The following is a 17496-nucleotide window of genomic DNA, read 5'->3' as shown; positions in this document are numbered from 1 at the left end:
TCTGCTGATGTCTGCTGATCAAGCGAACCTCCTTGAGGTTTTACAGGTGGAAATTTGGAGCAGAACTATGCGGATTGTTATGGTTATTTTGTTTTTATAGTGTGTTATATTTGTGTGTTTAAAAAATAAATAAAGTTATCAGCTATCATTTTCAGAACCTCATAATGTCACTATACCTAAATGATATATAAATATATATATAAAATTATATACTAAAGAATTTGTATGTGAAAGTTCATTATCAACATTAGTCTGACAAAACAGTAATGAAAAATATAAAAAGAGCAAATGATATATATATATATATATATATATATATATATATATTTTCTTTTTTTTTTTCTTTTGTTTCGATTTTAGTTGAAGAGACCGAGCCGCACATTTCCCGCTCAGCGTATTCGGCACGACAATCGCGGATGAGTCGCGGGGTCATCCCTCACTCACCGGCTGCGAGACCGCGGATAGGCCCAGGGCCGCGGTGACGTCGCCGACGGACACGGCTCCGGGCAAATCCTGTTTCTTAGCGAAAAAAAACAGCGTGGCCACGCCCCCGCCCCCCCCAGCTCCTCCTCCTCCAACTGCGACACGCCAACGTGACGGCGGAGAGTGAACGCGGGAAGGCTGGAGTAGGGCTACGGTGAGTTTGCACGTCAACCAATGTCTCGCCTGTGGTCATGCGGGGCCCCTGGGCAAAAAAAATGTATTGTTTGGCCCCTATTGACCCCCCCCCCACACTATACACGACAGTTGGATTATCTCCTGGGCTCCCAGGGGCCGATCAGTACTCTAGAGCCGAAATGAGCGGCTGATGGACGGAGCGTTAACCGGCAGCGACTTCGGTAACTTGATTAAACCGTTGGAGTCTTTTGTGCCAAACACTCACCGGCACCAGCTTCTCAAACGTGAACATTAGCCAGTCTTCCTCGTTTTTTTTTTTTTTTCGTTGAGAGTAAACTCAGCACGTTTGGGTTTTTTTTGTGGGTTGGTCGGACAAAACAGTCTGAATATGTCAGGGAACAACCACGAGCCCTTTCCTAACTGTTTACGCACTGAACAGTCAGTCGGTGATTTGGGAAAATAATTGTCAGACCGACTGATAACGGAAGTAATTGTTGGTTGCAGGCCGGCAGTGCCCTTAGGATGGGATAACAGTCACGACGCAGCTGGTTTTCTGTGTGCTTTACTTGGGGGGGGGGTAAAAAATGGAAAAGCAACAAGATAAAACACTACGACACAACGAATGAGTCCGACACGGTTACGGTGATGACGGTGGTGTCGAAACAGCACGGAGGAAAGCCCGTTACCTTCCTGTGCTGCTCGTCGGCAGCTTCCTCGGTCCTCTCGGGGTCGTTGCTGTTGAACACAAATGTCAAACCCTGAAGAAGACAGAGGCAGACAGACACGTTTTTTGTTTTGTTTTTGTTTTTGTTTTGTAGTGACCATGTGATAGTGGCCGCGGCAGCAGCGGCACTACCTGTGTGTCAGTGTGGCAGTGTCTCCACAGAGGTCTGATGACGGTCTGACCGCCAACATCCCAAACCGTAAAACTGATGTTCTTATACTCCACTGTCTCCACATTAAAACCTGCACGCATGCGCGCACACACACACACACACACACACACACACACACACACAAGCAGCAGTGTATTTTATGAATTTGTGTTATTTCATATTTACTTTGCACGTGTGCTTCAATGTAAACGCAGACATCGAACAGACTGACCAATAGTGGGGATGGTGGTGACGACCTCGGCCAGCTTCAGTCTGTACAGCAGAGGGGTTTTACCTGCCGCATCCAGACCCACTGCAGCAACACACACACACACACACACGAGACAATGGCGTCAGAAGTGTTACAAACAGAGCTGCAATTAACTTCTTTAAGTTTTTCATCATTAAGTTTATTAAAATGTCAGAAGGTAGTCCATCCACAGCTTCTCACACCCCGAGGCGACGTCTCGAAACAATCCAGAGGCCAAAGACATTAAATTTGCAAAATGAAAACACTCAGTTACAAGCAAAAGTCCTCCGTTGAAAATGTCGCTTCAAAATATTCTAAAGTATTATTAGTCCAATGTACTCAAAGTATCCAACGTAAGAGTATTCACGATGCTGCAAGTGTTACACTGATACACATCATGTTATTTAATGATTATTACTGATGCATTAATGTATAGGTGGCATTGTGCGGTCGTAGGTGGTCGACACAGAGCTCATTTTAATCATTTCACATACTGTTGGGTGGTTTAATCCACACCGGTGCATCACATTTTATAAGATAATCATGTGGTTGGTACATAAAAATCTTAAAGTGTAAAGTAACTTGTAACTAAAGCTAAGGCTAAAGTATGGTGGAGTAAAAAGAAAAGTGTGATATTTCCCTCTGAACTGTCATTCAGTAGCACGTGACGCTAAAGCGCAAGAAAATGTAATGTTTTTTCCCCCCAGCTGTATATGAACATCATCCCTAGTACTATAGATAGTTAATTAGTCATTAAACATGATGGGAAGCAAAAAAAATAAAAAATAAAAATGGATGGATTAATCAATTAAAAAATTAGACATGAATTTAAAGTCCACATAAATTTTACTGAAGTCAGAGGTTACTACCGGGTTATTTCCGGACAGTTTTTGCTCAAATCACAGAAAAAACAAAAACAACTTTCCATAACCAACTTTGCACTTTATGAAATTTAATTTATGAAACACGGTTTATTAAATAAAAATATTATTTATTAAATCTTCTAATGTATTTTTGATAAACTTTCAAAGACTTTTGAAGACCCGGACAGGCTGGAATTAGATCTCAGCCATTAAAATCCTGACAGGTGTCTTGGGGCTGAACCTGGAGAGCAGGTGTGAGATGGTGATGATGATGCCCATGATGGTTCAGGTAGAAAGGTGTGTGTGTGTGTGTGTGTGTGTGTGTGTGTGTGTGGTTTTATTGAGCAGCTGCACCGGTAGAGTGTGTGTGTGTGTGTGTGTGTGTGTGTGCTATCCATGGTGTCATCCCGGCCGCTGTCAGCTCTCTACACGGAGGAAGCGGAGGCGCAACCGGTGTCGACACCCCCCCCAAAATTTAAAGTTAACCTGACCACAGTTTCGGGGTAACACTGAGAATATTCTACGTTTTTCTCGCTCTTACCCAAATCTCTTGAGAAGAAAGAAAACCACCCAGTGGTGGAATGTAACAAAGTTGGGCAAATAAGACCTATCAGATATATTTGCAGAAGTTCTCGTTCTTAAATGTCTGTTTTATTTACTTATTTTCACTTACAACTGTAGGTACAATTTTGAGGTACGTGTACTTAACTTGAGTACTTCGATTTTAAGCTACTTCATACTTCTACCCCGCTACATTTCAGAGGAAAATATTGCAGGTTTTACTCCACTACATTCATCTGACAGCTAAAATCACCTTAATACACAATTGATAACAATAATCGCTGTTGCCGGCAGGACACCAACGCAGTCCGTTTTGTCCTGCATCCGCCAGTGTCCAACCAGCGGGTTTTCTCTCCACTCGGTCTGTATTTACTTCGTGTCCCCTCTGGGTTTCTTCGTAGACTTTCTCAGATTGCTCGTGACACGCCACGTCTCTAGCTCAGTGTCCGTTGGTTGGGCGTGATGAGTCTTTCCACTCAGATAAAATAGGCCCCCTCTGGCACGAAGCCTACCACCTCAGCGCCTTCATGTTAACCCCTTGACGGGGGGGCCACTGCGATGGAGCCACTGATTTACCGGAAATGCTGAAGACCACATTCCAGAGGTTCACTGTGAAAAAGAAGAAAAAAAAGATTGAGAAAACTCAAAATTTAAAGGCAACAAACGTCAGTAAATTTCTGAGTTCAGCTATTCAACTAAATTTCTTAAGTTTAGGCTTTGGATTTTTTGGTTTATAAATGGGCATGGATTCTTTTTCTTTTTTTTTTCATCACTTATTGTTTCAAGCCTTATCTTTATTCCTCATATCAGCTTTTGCTGCACTTCTATCAGTCACGGTGAGAGCCGAGGAACATTGTTCCTCTTTATGACCACTATGACGCGTCTGAATCACAGACCTGTCTTCATCGTGGTTTTCACATGTATAAAAAGACACGTCATAGCCTTGTACCGTGGGGTTTCAATCATTCACTACCTGTTTACAGATGCAGATACAGTTACAGATGCTTCTTAAGATTTGTTTGACCAAAGTGTTGACAGATACAGTGGAAAACACTTCAAAATGTTGTTACGTGTCTGTGTGGTCCCTAAAATAGGCCGGGCGGTTAAAATAAAGTGCTACGGGTCAGGGTGGGATATAGTTATAAATCTACATACAAGTACAAATATAAACCTGATAATTAAGAGAAAAAAAAAATTAAAGAGATTTAAAAGACACAAGAACGTTCACAGGAATTTATATTTTTAAGTCTGGAGGACGTGCATCAGCATAGCTTGGTGACAACGTCGCCAGGCTGAACCACACAAACATGTTTCTCCATATTTCTGCTGACGAGACAAGAACTAAACACAATAAAAGCTGAACAGTGAGGGCCCCGAGGTGTTTGTCTCGGGTTTTTTAATAAATCTGGCAGGACTGATTTCCCAAGGAAGACCGGCCGCTTCAGCAGACGGCCACAAAACGACATCATGTATGTTCACATTCAAGTGACGAAGCCTCGTTGGATGGGAGCAAAAGAGGGAAGTAGTGCGGCATTATTATAGAGCCACAAACACTGCAGCTGAAGGACGTGGGTGTGGATGTATGGATCAATAAAACACTGGACTCTGATACGGGAGGCCCCTGTTTGCTTCACACTTCCTACCGATGGTTAGCATTGGTTTCTTTTAACTAAGACCGTGATCTTTCCCCTGTGGCTCGTTTTTGGCCTGTGGCCCTCTAATGGGTTTAATCCGCCCTGCCAGTGTAAAAGGTTCAATCTACCATTGAAGTAAAGCAGGTTTGAGGAACTTAAAGATGATATTTGTCGACACAGCAAGTTGTTGAGTTTAATTCGGGTTTCTTAGTGTGTGGTTTGTGACGCGGTGGGGTTTCACTGCGAGAAGAAAGGTTCACACACAAGCCAAAAGACAAGATTTTAGAAATACAGATGTACTGAATCAAAACCATCACAAATTATTTATGTATTTCCCAACATGAAAATATAAAAGCTGTTTCAAAGCTGCAATAAAGAATAAAACGTTATTCCTTATTCTGTATACTGAATCCTTTAGTCGTATTTTAGTCTAAATACACTGGATCAGCCTTTATATACAGTTTTCATACCCAAATTCCTCAACGTTTTGGGCGTCTGCAGCAACTTTAAGTTTTGTTTCTGTGCACAGAAGCCCTCTCTTGAGTGTCTAATTCAGTTTCACTCCCCTTTTCTCTCCCACCAGTGTCACCAGATAAGACTGACACCAAAAGGCTCAATCACAGAGAAGTAGTCACAATTTATCTCAATTTATTGTAAGTCTTTGTTTGTGATACTTTAGATAGATAGAGAGATGTGCACAGAAACAAAACTTAAAGTTGCTGCAGACGCCCAAAACGAGGAAATGAGAGTGTAGGAGCTGATGTGTAGCCTGTTCAGAGGGACAACAGACAGAAAACACTTTGGACACAGCGAGGACACACAGACGCTTCGCTGCAGAGGCTCTGGTCAGGATGAAGATGAAGAAGAACAACGAGCTGCTTTTTGTTCTCACGGTGACAGTAATTATGTCAGTGCTGGGCGTCACGGCCACTCCAAAACCGACGACTACTACTCCAAAACCGACGACTACTACTCCAAAACCGACAACTGCTAATACTACGTGGACAACAGGTATATACACACACACACACACACACACACACACACACACACACACACACACAAAAGAATTTTAAAGTAATTTTTAAATATCTCCAGGTTAGATGTTACACAAACATACAGACATTCCAGGAGAGCAAAAAAGATTAACATAAGAGAGGCACCTAAAAACGAGCCCAAGAAAACAGGTATTAAATAATGAAACCTTAAAAATTAAAATCTGTGGGGCACTCCAGTGGCCTAGGAGTTAAGGCACCGGCCACGGATAGATAGAGAGATAGATAGATAGATAGATTGATAGATTGATAGATAGACTGATAGATTGATTGATAGATAGACTGATAGATAGATGGATTGATTCTCGGCTATATGAATATAAATTGTGACTACTTCTCTGTGATTGAGCCTTTTGGTGTCAGTCTTATCTGGTGACACTGGTGGGAGAGAAAAGGGGAGTGAAACTGAATTAGACACTCAAGAGAGGGCTTCTGTGCACAGAAACAAAACTTAAAGTTGCTGCAGACGCCCAAAACGAGGAAATGAGAGTGTAGGAGCTGATGTGTAGCCTGTTCAGAGGGACAACAGACAGAAAACACTTTGGACACAGCGAGGACACACAGACGCTTCGCTGCAGAGGCTCTGGTCAGGATGAAGATGAAGAAGAACAACGAGCTGCTTTTTGTTCTCACGGTGACAGTAATTATGTCAGTGCTGGGCGTCACGGCCACTCCAAAACTACCTACTACTCCACTACCACTCCAAAACTGACGACTACTACTCCTAAGCCGACATCTACTACTCCAAAACCGACGACTACTACTCCAAAACCGACTACTACTCCAAAACCGACGACTACTACTCCTAAGCAGACAACTACTCCTAAACCGACAACTACTACTCCTAAGCCAACTACTACTACTCCTAAGCAGACAACTACTACTCCTAAACCGACAACTACTACTCCTAAGCCAACTACTACAGCAAAACCGACGACTACTACTCCAAAACCAACAACTACCACTCCAAAACTGACGACTACTACTCCTAAGCCGACATCTACTACTCCAAAACCGACGACTACTCCAAAACCGACTACTACTCCAAAACCAACAACTACTACTCCAAAACCGACAACTACTACTCCTAAGCCAACTACTACTACTCCAAAACCGACGACTACTACTCCAAAACCGACAACTACTACTCCTAAGCCAACTACTACTACTCCTAAGCAGACAACTACTACTCCTAAACCAACAACTACTACTCCTAAGCCAACTACTACTACTCCTAAACCGACAACTACTACTCCTAAGCCAACAACTACTACTCCCTAAGCCGACAACTACTACCCCAAAACCGACAACTACTACTCCTAAACCGACAACTGCTACTCCTAAGCCAACTACTACAGCAAAACCGACGACTACTACTCCAAAACCAACAACTACAACTCCAAAACTGACGACTACTACTCCTAAGCCGACAACTACTACTCCAAAACCGACGACTACTACTCCAAAACTACTACTACTCCTAAGCAGACAACTACTACTCCTAAGCCAACTACTACTACTCCTAAGCAGACAACTACTACTCCTAAACCGACAACTACTACTCCTAAGCCAACTACTACAGCAAAACCGACGACTACTACTCCAAAACCAACAACTACCACTCCAAAACTGACGACTACTACTCCTAAGCCGACATCTACTACTCCAAAACCGACTACTACTACTCCTAAGCCAACTACTACTACTCCTAAGCAGACAACTACTACTCCTAAACCAACAACTACTACTCCAAAGCCAACAACTACTACCCCTAAGCCGACAACTACTACCCCAAAACCGACAACTACTACTCCTAAGCAGACAACTACTACTCCTAAGCCAACTACTACTACTCCTAAGCAGACAACTACTACTCCTAAACCAACAACTACTACCCCTAAGCCGACAACTACTACCCCAAAACCGACAACTACTACTCCTAAGCAGACAACTACTACTCCTAAGCTGACAACTACTACTCCTAAGCCAACTACTACTCCAAAATCGACGACTACTACTCCAAAACCAACAACTACTACTCCAAAACCAACAACTACTACTCCTAAGCCAACTACTACTACTCCACAACCGGCGACTACTACTCCAAAGCCAACTACTACTACTCCAAAACCGACAACTACTACCCCAAAACCGACTACCACTACTCCAAAACCGACTACCACTACTCCAAAACCGACAACTATTACTCCAAAGCCAACAACTACTACTCCTAAACCAAGTACTACTACTCCCAAGCAGACAACTACTACTCCTAAGCCGACAACTACTACTCCAAAACCGACTACTACTACTCCTAAGCCAACTACTACTACTCCCAAGCAGACAACTACTTCTCCTAAGCCGACAACTACTACCCCAAAACCGACTACCACTACTCCAAAGCCAACAACTACTACTCCTAAGCCAACTACTACTACTCCTAAGCAGACAACTACTACTCCTAAGCCAACAACTACTACTCCAAAACCGACAACTACTACTCCTAAACCAACAACTACTACTCCAAAGCCAACAACTACTACTCCAAAACCAACAACTACTACTCCAAAACCGACGACTAATACTCCAAAACCGACAACTACTACTCCTAAACCAACAACTACTACTCCAAAGCCAACAACTACTACTCCAAAACCGACTACTACTACTCCTAAGCCAACTACTACTACTCCTAAGCCGACAACTACTACTCCAAAGCCAACAACTACTACTCCAAAACCGACTACTACTACTCCAAAACAGACTACTACTACTCCTAAGCCAACTACTACTACTCCTAAGCCGACAACTACTACCCCAAAACCGACTACCATTACTCCTAAGACAACTACTACTACTCCTAAGCAGACAACTACTACTCCTAAACCAACAACTACTACTCCAAAGCCAACAACTACTACCCCTAAGCCGACAACTACTACCCCAAAACCGACTACCACTACTCCAAAACCGACAACTACTACTCCAAAGCCGACAACTACTACTCTAAAACCGACGACTACTACTCCAAAACCGACAACTACTATTCCTAAGCCGACAACTACTACTCCAAAACCGACGACTACTACTCCTAAGCAGCCTACTACTACTCCTAAGCAGACAACTACTACTCCAAAACCGACGACTACTACTCCTAAGCAGACTACTACTACCCCAAAACCGAAAACTATTACTCCAAAACCGACGACTACTACTCCAAAGCTAACAACTACTACTCCTAAGCCGACAACTACTCCTAAGCCAACTACTACAGCAAAACCGACGACTACTACTCCAAAACCAACAACTACCACTCCAAAACTGACGACTACTACTCCTAAGCTGACAGCTACTACCCCGAAACCGACAACTACTACTCCAAAACCAACAACTACTACTCCAAAACCGACAACTACTACTCCTAAGCCAACTACTACTACTCCAAAACCGACAACTACTACTCCTAAACCAACTAATACTCCCAAGCAGACAACTACTACTCCTAAGCAGACAACTACTCCAAAACCGACAACTACTACTCCAAAACCGACAACTACTACTACTCCAAAGCAGACAACTACTACTCCAAAACCGACAACTACTACTCCAAAACCGACAACTACTACTCCTAAGCCAACTACTACTACTCCAAAACCGACGACTACTACTCCAAAACCAACAACTACTACTCCATAACCGACAACTACTACTCCTAAGCCAACTACTACCACTCCAAAACCGACAACTACAACCCCCAAACCGACTACCACTACTCCAAAACCGACAACTACTACTCCAAAGCCAACAACTACTACTCCTAAGCCAACAACTACTACTCCAAAACCGACTACTACTACTCCAAAACCGACTACTACTACTCCTACTACTCCTAACTCAACAACTACTACTCCAAAACCGACTAGTATTTCTCCAGAGCTGACTACTACTATAATGTGGAAAACAGGTATACACACACACACACACAAAAAGACATTTTTAAATATCTCCAGGTTAAATGCATGTCATATTAACAAAAATCATATCACGCACAATTCACACTTTACAGGCAGGGGGTCAGAGGATTCAGAGCAGAGACTCTCTGTGTCCCATTTTTATACTTCCATAGTGTGTTAGGAAATATCTTTATTAATCGCCAGACAGAAAAACTAGTTTGGTCGTCCATGCACAGTGACAAAAAACAAAACAAAACAGACAGAATAATACCACGACAACAGATAGAACACAAACAGACAGACTACCACATTCCGGGAGCGCAAAAACAGGTGAACATAAGAGAGGCACTTAAAAACGAGCTCACAAAAAAAGGCAATAAATATGAAATGAAACCTTAAAAATTAAAAACTGTGGGGCACTCCAGTGGCCTAGCGGTTAAGGCACCAACCACGGCCAGGAATCTTTAGTTTATGTCATTCCCCAACTCTCTCTCCCCCTTCATTTCCTGTCATCTTTCTATTGAATATTTTATAATACAATACCCAAAAAATATAAACACATTATTGGCCATAACTCAAGACATCCTACACTCGAAAAATAAATACATAATACACTCAATACCTTTTATTAAATTCATTCAAAGTCTTTCCTACATATATTATATGAGTCTGGACAGACATGGATGTAAACCGCAGCCTGACTGGTTGGCGGAGGCAAGCAACCGTGAGACGGTAATTCTGGTTTCTACCTTTTTACCGATGTAAACAAATCTCATAAAACGACCCAAACCAACAGTGAACCGACCTACTAACAAGTGTTGTCTGTGTCTCCAAAATCTGATATATCTTGTTTCCTGGGCCACAGAGCTCCATTGTTGCCCAAAAACTTTTAAAAAACACATCAGTGACTCACAATGTTGCAAGGGTTGACATGTTCCTTCATTACCATGAACACGTCCACTGAGCACAAAATGTGTATTAATCCGCGGCTGAAAATAGTCCCCGACAAATGCACTATTGCCGCCTGTTCGAGTAATGTTTTTTTTAAAAAGACAGTGTCCAACTGTTTTAGTATATTATTGGGCCTTTTTTAAAAATGAAACTATATACTTGTCAGGCTGTTTTTAAATATTTATGTCATGAGTAGGAACCAAAGGGAGGGATTCCGAAAGTATAGGAAGACAGACTAAGGCTAGCGTTATACCCTCCGCATCCACGAGTACGCGAAAGTCTGCCAGGGTCTGAGTGACGTAAATTTCGTCATCAGAGGGTTTACGCCAGACCCCGGCACCAAATGTACAAGGGCACCAAATGTGCGTGGTCCGCAACGAGTGGACCAGAAGGCGGTAGAATTAAAACAGCTTCATGTCCGCGTTGTCCGCAGCTGTCCGTGTGCACGTCCGCAAGGGACTACGATAGAGGCTTAACACATTGTTGTTTGTGGTCCATTTCATGGGATTTGTTGACACTAAGAAAAATATAGTGTATCACCCAACTCATCCTTTTATAATGTTACGCGACGGTCTGCTCTAATTAGCAGGGTATATTCTGCTGTGTAGTCTTAGAATGTGAAACACGCAAATAAAAAAGTAAAAGCGTTAAAAAAAAAAAAATCGAAACATGTAGATTGCAAGAGTAAAAAGAAGATCTCAAATAATGCTGGCAAGTGGTTTTTTGTGGTATCTTTTCCTCTTCCCTTCTCCAGGTCTTCCTGGGGGAAATTTGAATGGGATGATGTTCACTTTGTCTTCAAATAGTGGAGGGATATCCTTGTATTCCCCGTATTATTCTCCTAGTCCTTCACCCTGGCCTTCCGCTCCTTCCTACACCACCCGTCCCTACTACACCTCCACCTACCCTCTCCAGACCACACCGCCTTTGACTAGAGGTGAGTACATTCACAAAGTGCAAAACCAAACAGAAGCACGGAGTCCAGTATATGAAATCCCAAATCTTAATTTAATCTGGGTATGTTTTCTCTGGTATCTTTTTTTTTTTTCTGTTACAAATCAGCTGAAACTATTTTGACTCTTGCATGGGAAACAGGTCAGGAACAGAATCCATTACATAGTTCCCTCATCAATCGATTTTACATGTTTGTGAATTCTCCTCGGTCAAAAAACTGGAACGTGGACGTCCTTCATCATGTTTTGCAGATTAAGTCCGCATTAAGCGATTTCTGACCACAAGGGGGCACAAAGTCTTAAAGAGTAACTTAACACTAAATCTACCTTTCTGAGGTACTACATTGTATGTAGAGTCTCGTTATTATACTACTAGTTTATACTGGTTCAGTGCTATGGCGGTTCTTTGCCGAAAATCCATAAATTCTGTCCCGTAGACCAAAAAAATTCCGTGAAACGTGGGACCGGGCGATATGGTCACAAGCCTGGGCATAATTCACGACTGTAATTGGTTTTTTTTCCCCCTTCCTCCCTCATATTTTAGGCCTAAGTGCGCGAAACAGTCGAGCGAGAATGATAAAGGGTAAAACTGTCTGCGAGGCCGTCATCATTGCATTTAAAAATGCGGATTATCCCACACAGCTATGGACAACCATCGGATACAACCAGATGGTACACTTAAGTAGAGCGGGGCCGTCCAGTGAAATAGCAGTGTCAGCACAAACAGGGCAGAAGCTGAAAGTAGGCTCACTGACTCACGTCGCCCGGGGTCATTTTGTGTCTCTTTGCTGTTGTCTTACATCTCTTTGTGGTTGTACTGAGTTTCTGTTTTTCATGTCTGCTGTTGTTTTGTGTCCTTTCGTTGTCACTTTGTGTGCCTTTGTGGTTATTTTTCCCATCTCTTTGTGGTTGTGCTGACTTGAAGCATGAAACCGACGCGAACCCCTGTCTTAGGTGTGATGTTACTTCATTTCTATTGTGTGCACCACGTGCTGTGTATTTTAGGCTGCTCCTTTTTTTAAATTCATGTACTACAGATTCCAAAGAACCGTTCACCTGTTCTTTTTTCTACTTAACTTTGAAAATTGAATTTGTAAATCAACACTCCCTCACTTGAATCCTGCAGGTTTTTCCGTGTGCCTGCGTTACCTCACCGACATGCAAACGGATATCTTCACACTCAGTCCTTACAGCAGGAACCCTGTGACTCTGCAAGTCACCGATACTTCGTATAGGCTGTTTGACAGGTACGGTTACTTGTACCTGCACTTGGAACCCAGCATAAAAATCTGGCCGGATGTCGAACCGGACATATGGACCAGCGTCTGCCTCGCCGTGGACTCCGTGACGAATGTGGCCCAGGTGTTCAGCGGCTCGAGAATGAGCATCAGGAAGATTCTGCCTGTCAAGGTGAGGACAGAGCGGCACGACGAGTCGAGTAGATTTTTGTTCATTTACTGTAAATCTAACAGACACGCAGCGATAGGGTAAAACACAAATTTCCCCTGATCAGCATTTTTGTTACTATAGAATGATAACCAATCAGAATCAGACTGTACTACATGCAAAACTACATGACTGTGAAGGTTCGCTCTGAAACTCTATGTAGGCTCAAAGACATTTATCAGAAATATACATGTGGCTGCTTTTTCGGTTCCCATGGTTCTGGTTTCTTAATCTCAATCACTGTTCGAGGTGAGCGCCTGCGCACGAGTGCCACTCCCCCGGTTACCCACAAATGGATGTAGACTCGGCCCTGAACCACCTGTTTGCATACGTATCAATGACTCGGTCTGGTCCTCTTGTCAGTAGGTGCTCGCTAAAACCCAGCCAGCACCGTGCTGGTGGTTTTCACTGCACTTGAATTCGGCTTTGCAGAACCGAACAGCACACGGCGCCTCCTCTCACCTGAATCCCAAATAGAAAAACGTTCCGTCGTGTCTGTGCCGGGATTTAGCAGTAAAACGTAAAGTTTGTCACAGCATCTCCGCTGCTTTTTGATTTAGCAGCTGATAGAGGAGTTTCCCTGCCCATTCGCTGGTGCATAAAAAAAACAGCACGCAAAGCACGACCAAATGGAGCCCAGTCAATGAAAAGAACTGCAAAGCGGTTCCGTTTCACAGATTGTGTCACAATGGTGAGGTTCTCCATCAGAGCAGCCACCATTAAGGTCTACGGTCCACTGCTACTCACTGTGAATGAGCCAATTTGAAGACGCCGAGGAGAATCTTCTCGTATCACATCGGTTTATAAAAGTGGTTCTCTTTTCCCTCCTCCTACGTTCGGCTGCAATAATAAAGTTTGGAACATGGCTTTTCCCCCAACTATCCTGCCATGTCTGTGCAGACACCCATTTCTGAACGACAAAAGTACGTCACTTTAACAGATCTGCGATGTGTCATGTTTCCTGTCTGAAAAGAGCTTTAATGCTTTGAGTATAAGATTGTAAAACCCTTCGACAACTTGATGGATTTGTATAAAAATCCCCTTTAATCTTCATCATTGTCTCTAATATTATCTATCTGGTGTGTGTGTGTGTGTGTGTGTGTGTGTGTGTTCAGTATGTATGGACAGGTGAGCCTGTGATTGATTTTCCAGGTTTTGATGGTCAGGTGACCGACGTCCAGGTGTGGGATTATCCTCTACGCTACAGAGAAGTCATCGACTACATGAAAACCAGTGCCTACAAGTATGAACCTGTGTGTGTGTGTGTGTCTGTGTCTGTGTGTTTCTGGACTTCTACTGCTATCTTTGTGAGGACCAATTCCTGTTCTAAACCATTGACATTTCTGTATTGTGAGGACATTTTTTTCTGGGCCTCACTTCTTCACAGGACTGTTTTAAGATCAAGACTTGGTTTTAGCATTACGGTTAGAATTCAGTTTAGTGTAAGGCGTTCGCTGTGATGGCTAAGGTTAGGAGCTAGGGAATGCATTATGTCAGTGAAGGCCCTCACAAGCATAGAGAGACAACAGTGTGCGATCAGTTCTTTTAGTAATTCTTAGTTATGTTGCATCAGATCTCTTTAACTGTTTAAATCTGTTGCACAAACGCCTAAAAAAGGTTCGAATTGAAACCAGAGTCAAGACTGGATTTAAATTAGGTTTATATTATATTTAAAGGTGCTATCGTTAAAATACGGCTTTGTACCGAGGAGTGGCAGCTGAAAAAAAACATAGATAAATTCTAGATCAGGGTTTTGCTGACAGATTTTAGGTTCACCCCCAGATATTGGGGCAGAGACTTCGTATTCTAAAGGTTAAATGTGTACAGCGAACGCTAACATAAGGTCTCAGTCATCGCCGCATTTCATCTATTTTGTGTTTCGTTCCTGTATAAAATGAGGACGTTCTTCAGAGTCTGAAGCTTTGCCGAATTTAAACCAGGAAACCTTTGGAACTTTGTAGTAAATTTCATTCAATACTCAAGCACTGCGCAGTTTGATATACCTTGTGAAAGTCCCCGTTCCAGTTAGAAATATATTCTGCTCATCGTTACCTCACTCGGATGTTTTTAGCTTCGCTGTGCAGAATGACGACAGCACTGTGCGAAGGTTTTGGGCACTAAGAGTAAAGTGAGGATGCTTTCAAAAATAACGCCATGAATTGTTTTTATTTATCAGTTAACTTCATTGATAGTAGATAGAAAAAAACCTGGTATCTTGGAGAACCAGACACAGTTCTTCTGTGGATTTAGTCTGTCTCAGTGTCTCCCGTCTCTTCACGTGATCCCAGGCTGACTCCTTGATGCTAAGATCAGGGCTCTGCGGGGGCCAGACCATCTGTTGCAGGACTCCTTGTTCTTCTTGTCTCTGAAGATGGTTCTTTATGACTCTGGCTGTGTGTTTGGGCTCGTTGTCCTGCTGCAGAATGAATCTGGGGCCGATCAGGCGCCTCCCTGACGGTGCTGTGTGATGGAGAAGAATCTAAGCATCTATGGTGCCTAAAACTTTTGCACAGTGCTTTGTGTGTAGAGTCGGACACCAGAAATTCATGTGCTGAAGGGAGAAAGTTGCTCACATTAAATCTGAGTTTAAGACACGGATGTAGTAGCAGGACTTTGCAAGCAACTAATTTGGAGCCAATCGCGGATCGATATGAAACTTGAGGGAGAAAGATTAGATGTCAATTTTTAACTTGTCATTTGTCCGGAAGAGATCTTTAAACGAAAAAAGGGTCAAAACATGTTTATATTCTGCAAATAAGGCATCCTGTATGACCCAATGCTGATACTCAGTCCAAGTCCAATTTAAGTAGATGAGAGTCTGAAGACGCTGGAGTCAGCCTTTTAAATACCCACTGTGTATAAATGTTTAATTGTATTTCTAAATTTTGTTGAAAGGTTAAAGTTTTGTACATTATAACCTTTGTTTTAATGGCATTTAATGACTATGTTTTGAGCAGGCTCTGTATGATTTCTTGGAAAGATTTCTTGGCAAAAGCACTTAAAAAGTTCTTTACAGATTTGAGAGTTTTACACGCAGGTTTGCAAGTGACATCTAGTTAACGACTGTTTTGATATTTGAATAATCGTTTTAATATTTTTTTTTAAGCAAAAATACCAAACGTCTGGTTCCAGCTTCTTTGAATATCTGATGCTTTTCTTGTCGTACACAATAGTTTATTGAATATTTTGGGGTTTTAGACCGATGGTTGGACAAAACAAGACATCTTAAAGACAAAACGATTAATCGACTAATCGAGAATATATCGTCAGAGTAATCAATAATGAAAATGATTGTTAGTTGGCCACATTTTTTCTGTTTGTTTTTTTATTTGGTATCCTGAACTGTGATTGACACTATAAACCACAGTGTTATTGTGCAGTTAAATGTACTTTCATATAAAAACAATTTGTAAAAATTATGTTATCATCAATATTAAAGTACTAAAAAAATGTTTTTTTGACTTGTTTGAAATCCATCATTTCCAAAAAATGAAGTTTGTGTTTGTGTTTTAAGGCTGTACCGCGGCTCCGTCCTCACCTGGTCCTACATCAGCTACTCCCTCAGAGGAAACACGCTGTTGGAGGACGTCTACGAGATTCAGGCCAAGCAGCCAATGGCCAGAAGGGGGAGAGGGCGTCGACCGAAGGGAGAGAAGAGGATGAGGAGGGTTTTCAGGACGGGGCAAAGTAAGGACAGAGAAAGACAACGGCTCTAATGAAACAAACAGGGGCTTGTGTAGGAAAAGCTGCGTACTCTGTTCCTCCTTTTACGTTCAAAACGTCAATTAGAATCAACAAATGAGAATTCATCAGCTACCAATGATCAATATGAAATGAAATTCAAATGTTACTGACTTATTATGTTTACAAGACAGCAATCCAATCTCAGTAGAACCCTGTAGGCTAATTCATTACATTTTTACTAACAGCTGTGACTTTTGATTGTTCTCTTTTTTAATTAAAAAAATAAAGAGGTGACTCACAGAACTTTGTTATTGACTGTCAGTTTTATGAGACATGCAGCTTGGACAGAGAGAGAGAGCGAGTATTAAAATTTCAGATCTCTTCTAATTACTACATATATTAGAAAACACAAACGTCACTTCATAAACCCCCTGTCGTGTTTTGAACAAGTTGTCTATGACCATCTTACAGGCCATGGCTAGATATCTTATTTGTATCAGTCAATTATTGACAAAGCAATGGAACCCTCAATCAATTTTTTCAGAGACATATCCTATTTTTCTTTGGAAGCCAAAAAAAGGATGGTTGCTGCCAACTTTTAACCACTTATTGATTACGGTGACTTGTTTTACATGCATGTACCAGCACAGTGT

The 17496-nt window shown here is 42.2% G+C and overlaps 2 protein-coding genes and 1 pseudogene across 5 annotated transcripts in view; 1 reads left to right on the top strand and 2 right to left on the bottom strand.

Moving 5' to 3' along the window:
- Window positions 1-429: 429 nt before the first annotated feature.
- On the bottom strand, window positions 430-2885 carry LOC120807216 (annotated as a pseudogene).
- Window positions 2886-3093: 208 nt separating this feature from the next.
- dennd6aa (DENN/MADD domain containing 6Aa) overlaps window positions 3094-17496 on the bottom strand; it is a 42226-nt gene continuing 27823 nt past the window's right edge. Inside the window, exons 19-21 of one of the 4 annotated variants that reach the window (XR_005709793.1) lie at window positions 16698-16748; window positions 15367-15619; window positions 3094-3776 (exon numbers count right to left, since the gene is read on the bottom strand). Coding sequence is in view for 3 of the 4 variants with exons in the window: in XM_040158888.1 (XP_040014822.1) it covers window positions 16713-16748 (36 nt within the window). In the remaining variant the exon portion in view is untranslated. Of the gene's footprint in view, window positions 3777-15366; window positions 15620-16472; window positions 16749-17496 lie in introns of those variants that run through there. The other 3 variants (XM_040158888.1, XM_040158890.1, XM_040158889.1) reach the window with 3 other exon arrangements.
- Window positions 5399-17138, top strand: LOC120807155. Its single transcript, XM_040158891.1, has 5 exons — window positions 5399-5812; window positions 11515-11697; window positions 12840-13123; window positions 14275-14402; window positions 16674-17138. The coding sequence occupies exons 1-5, from the start codon at window positions 5653-5655 to the stop codon at window positions 16873-16875; spliced, it is 957 nt and encodes a 318-aa protein (XP_040014825.1). The 5' UTR covers window positions 5399-5652; the 3' UTR covers window positions 16876-17138.

This window comes from Xiphias gladius, chromosome 21 (genome assembly GCF_016859285.1).
Source record: "Xiphias gladius isolate SHS-SW01 ecotype Sanya breed wild chromosome 21, ASM1685928v1, whole genome shotgun sequence".
Lineage (NCBI taxonomy): Eukaryota > Metazoa > Chordata > Actinopteri > Istiophoriformes > Xiphiidae > Xiphias > Xiphias gladius.
The sequence above is the reverse complement of the archived record's forward strand: the minus strand, read 5'-3'. Positions and strand labels throughout refer to the sequence as shown.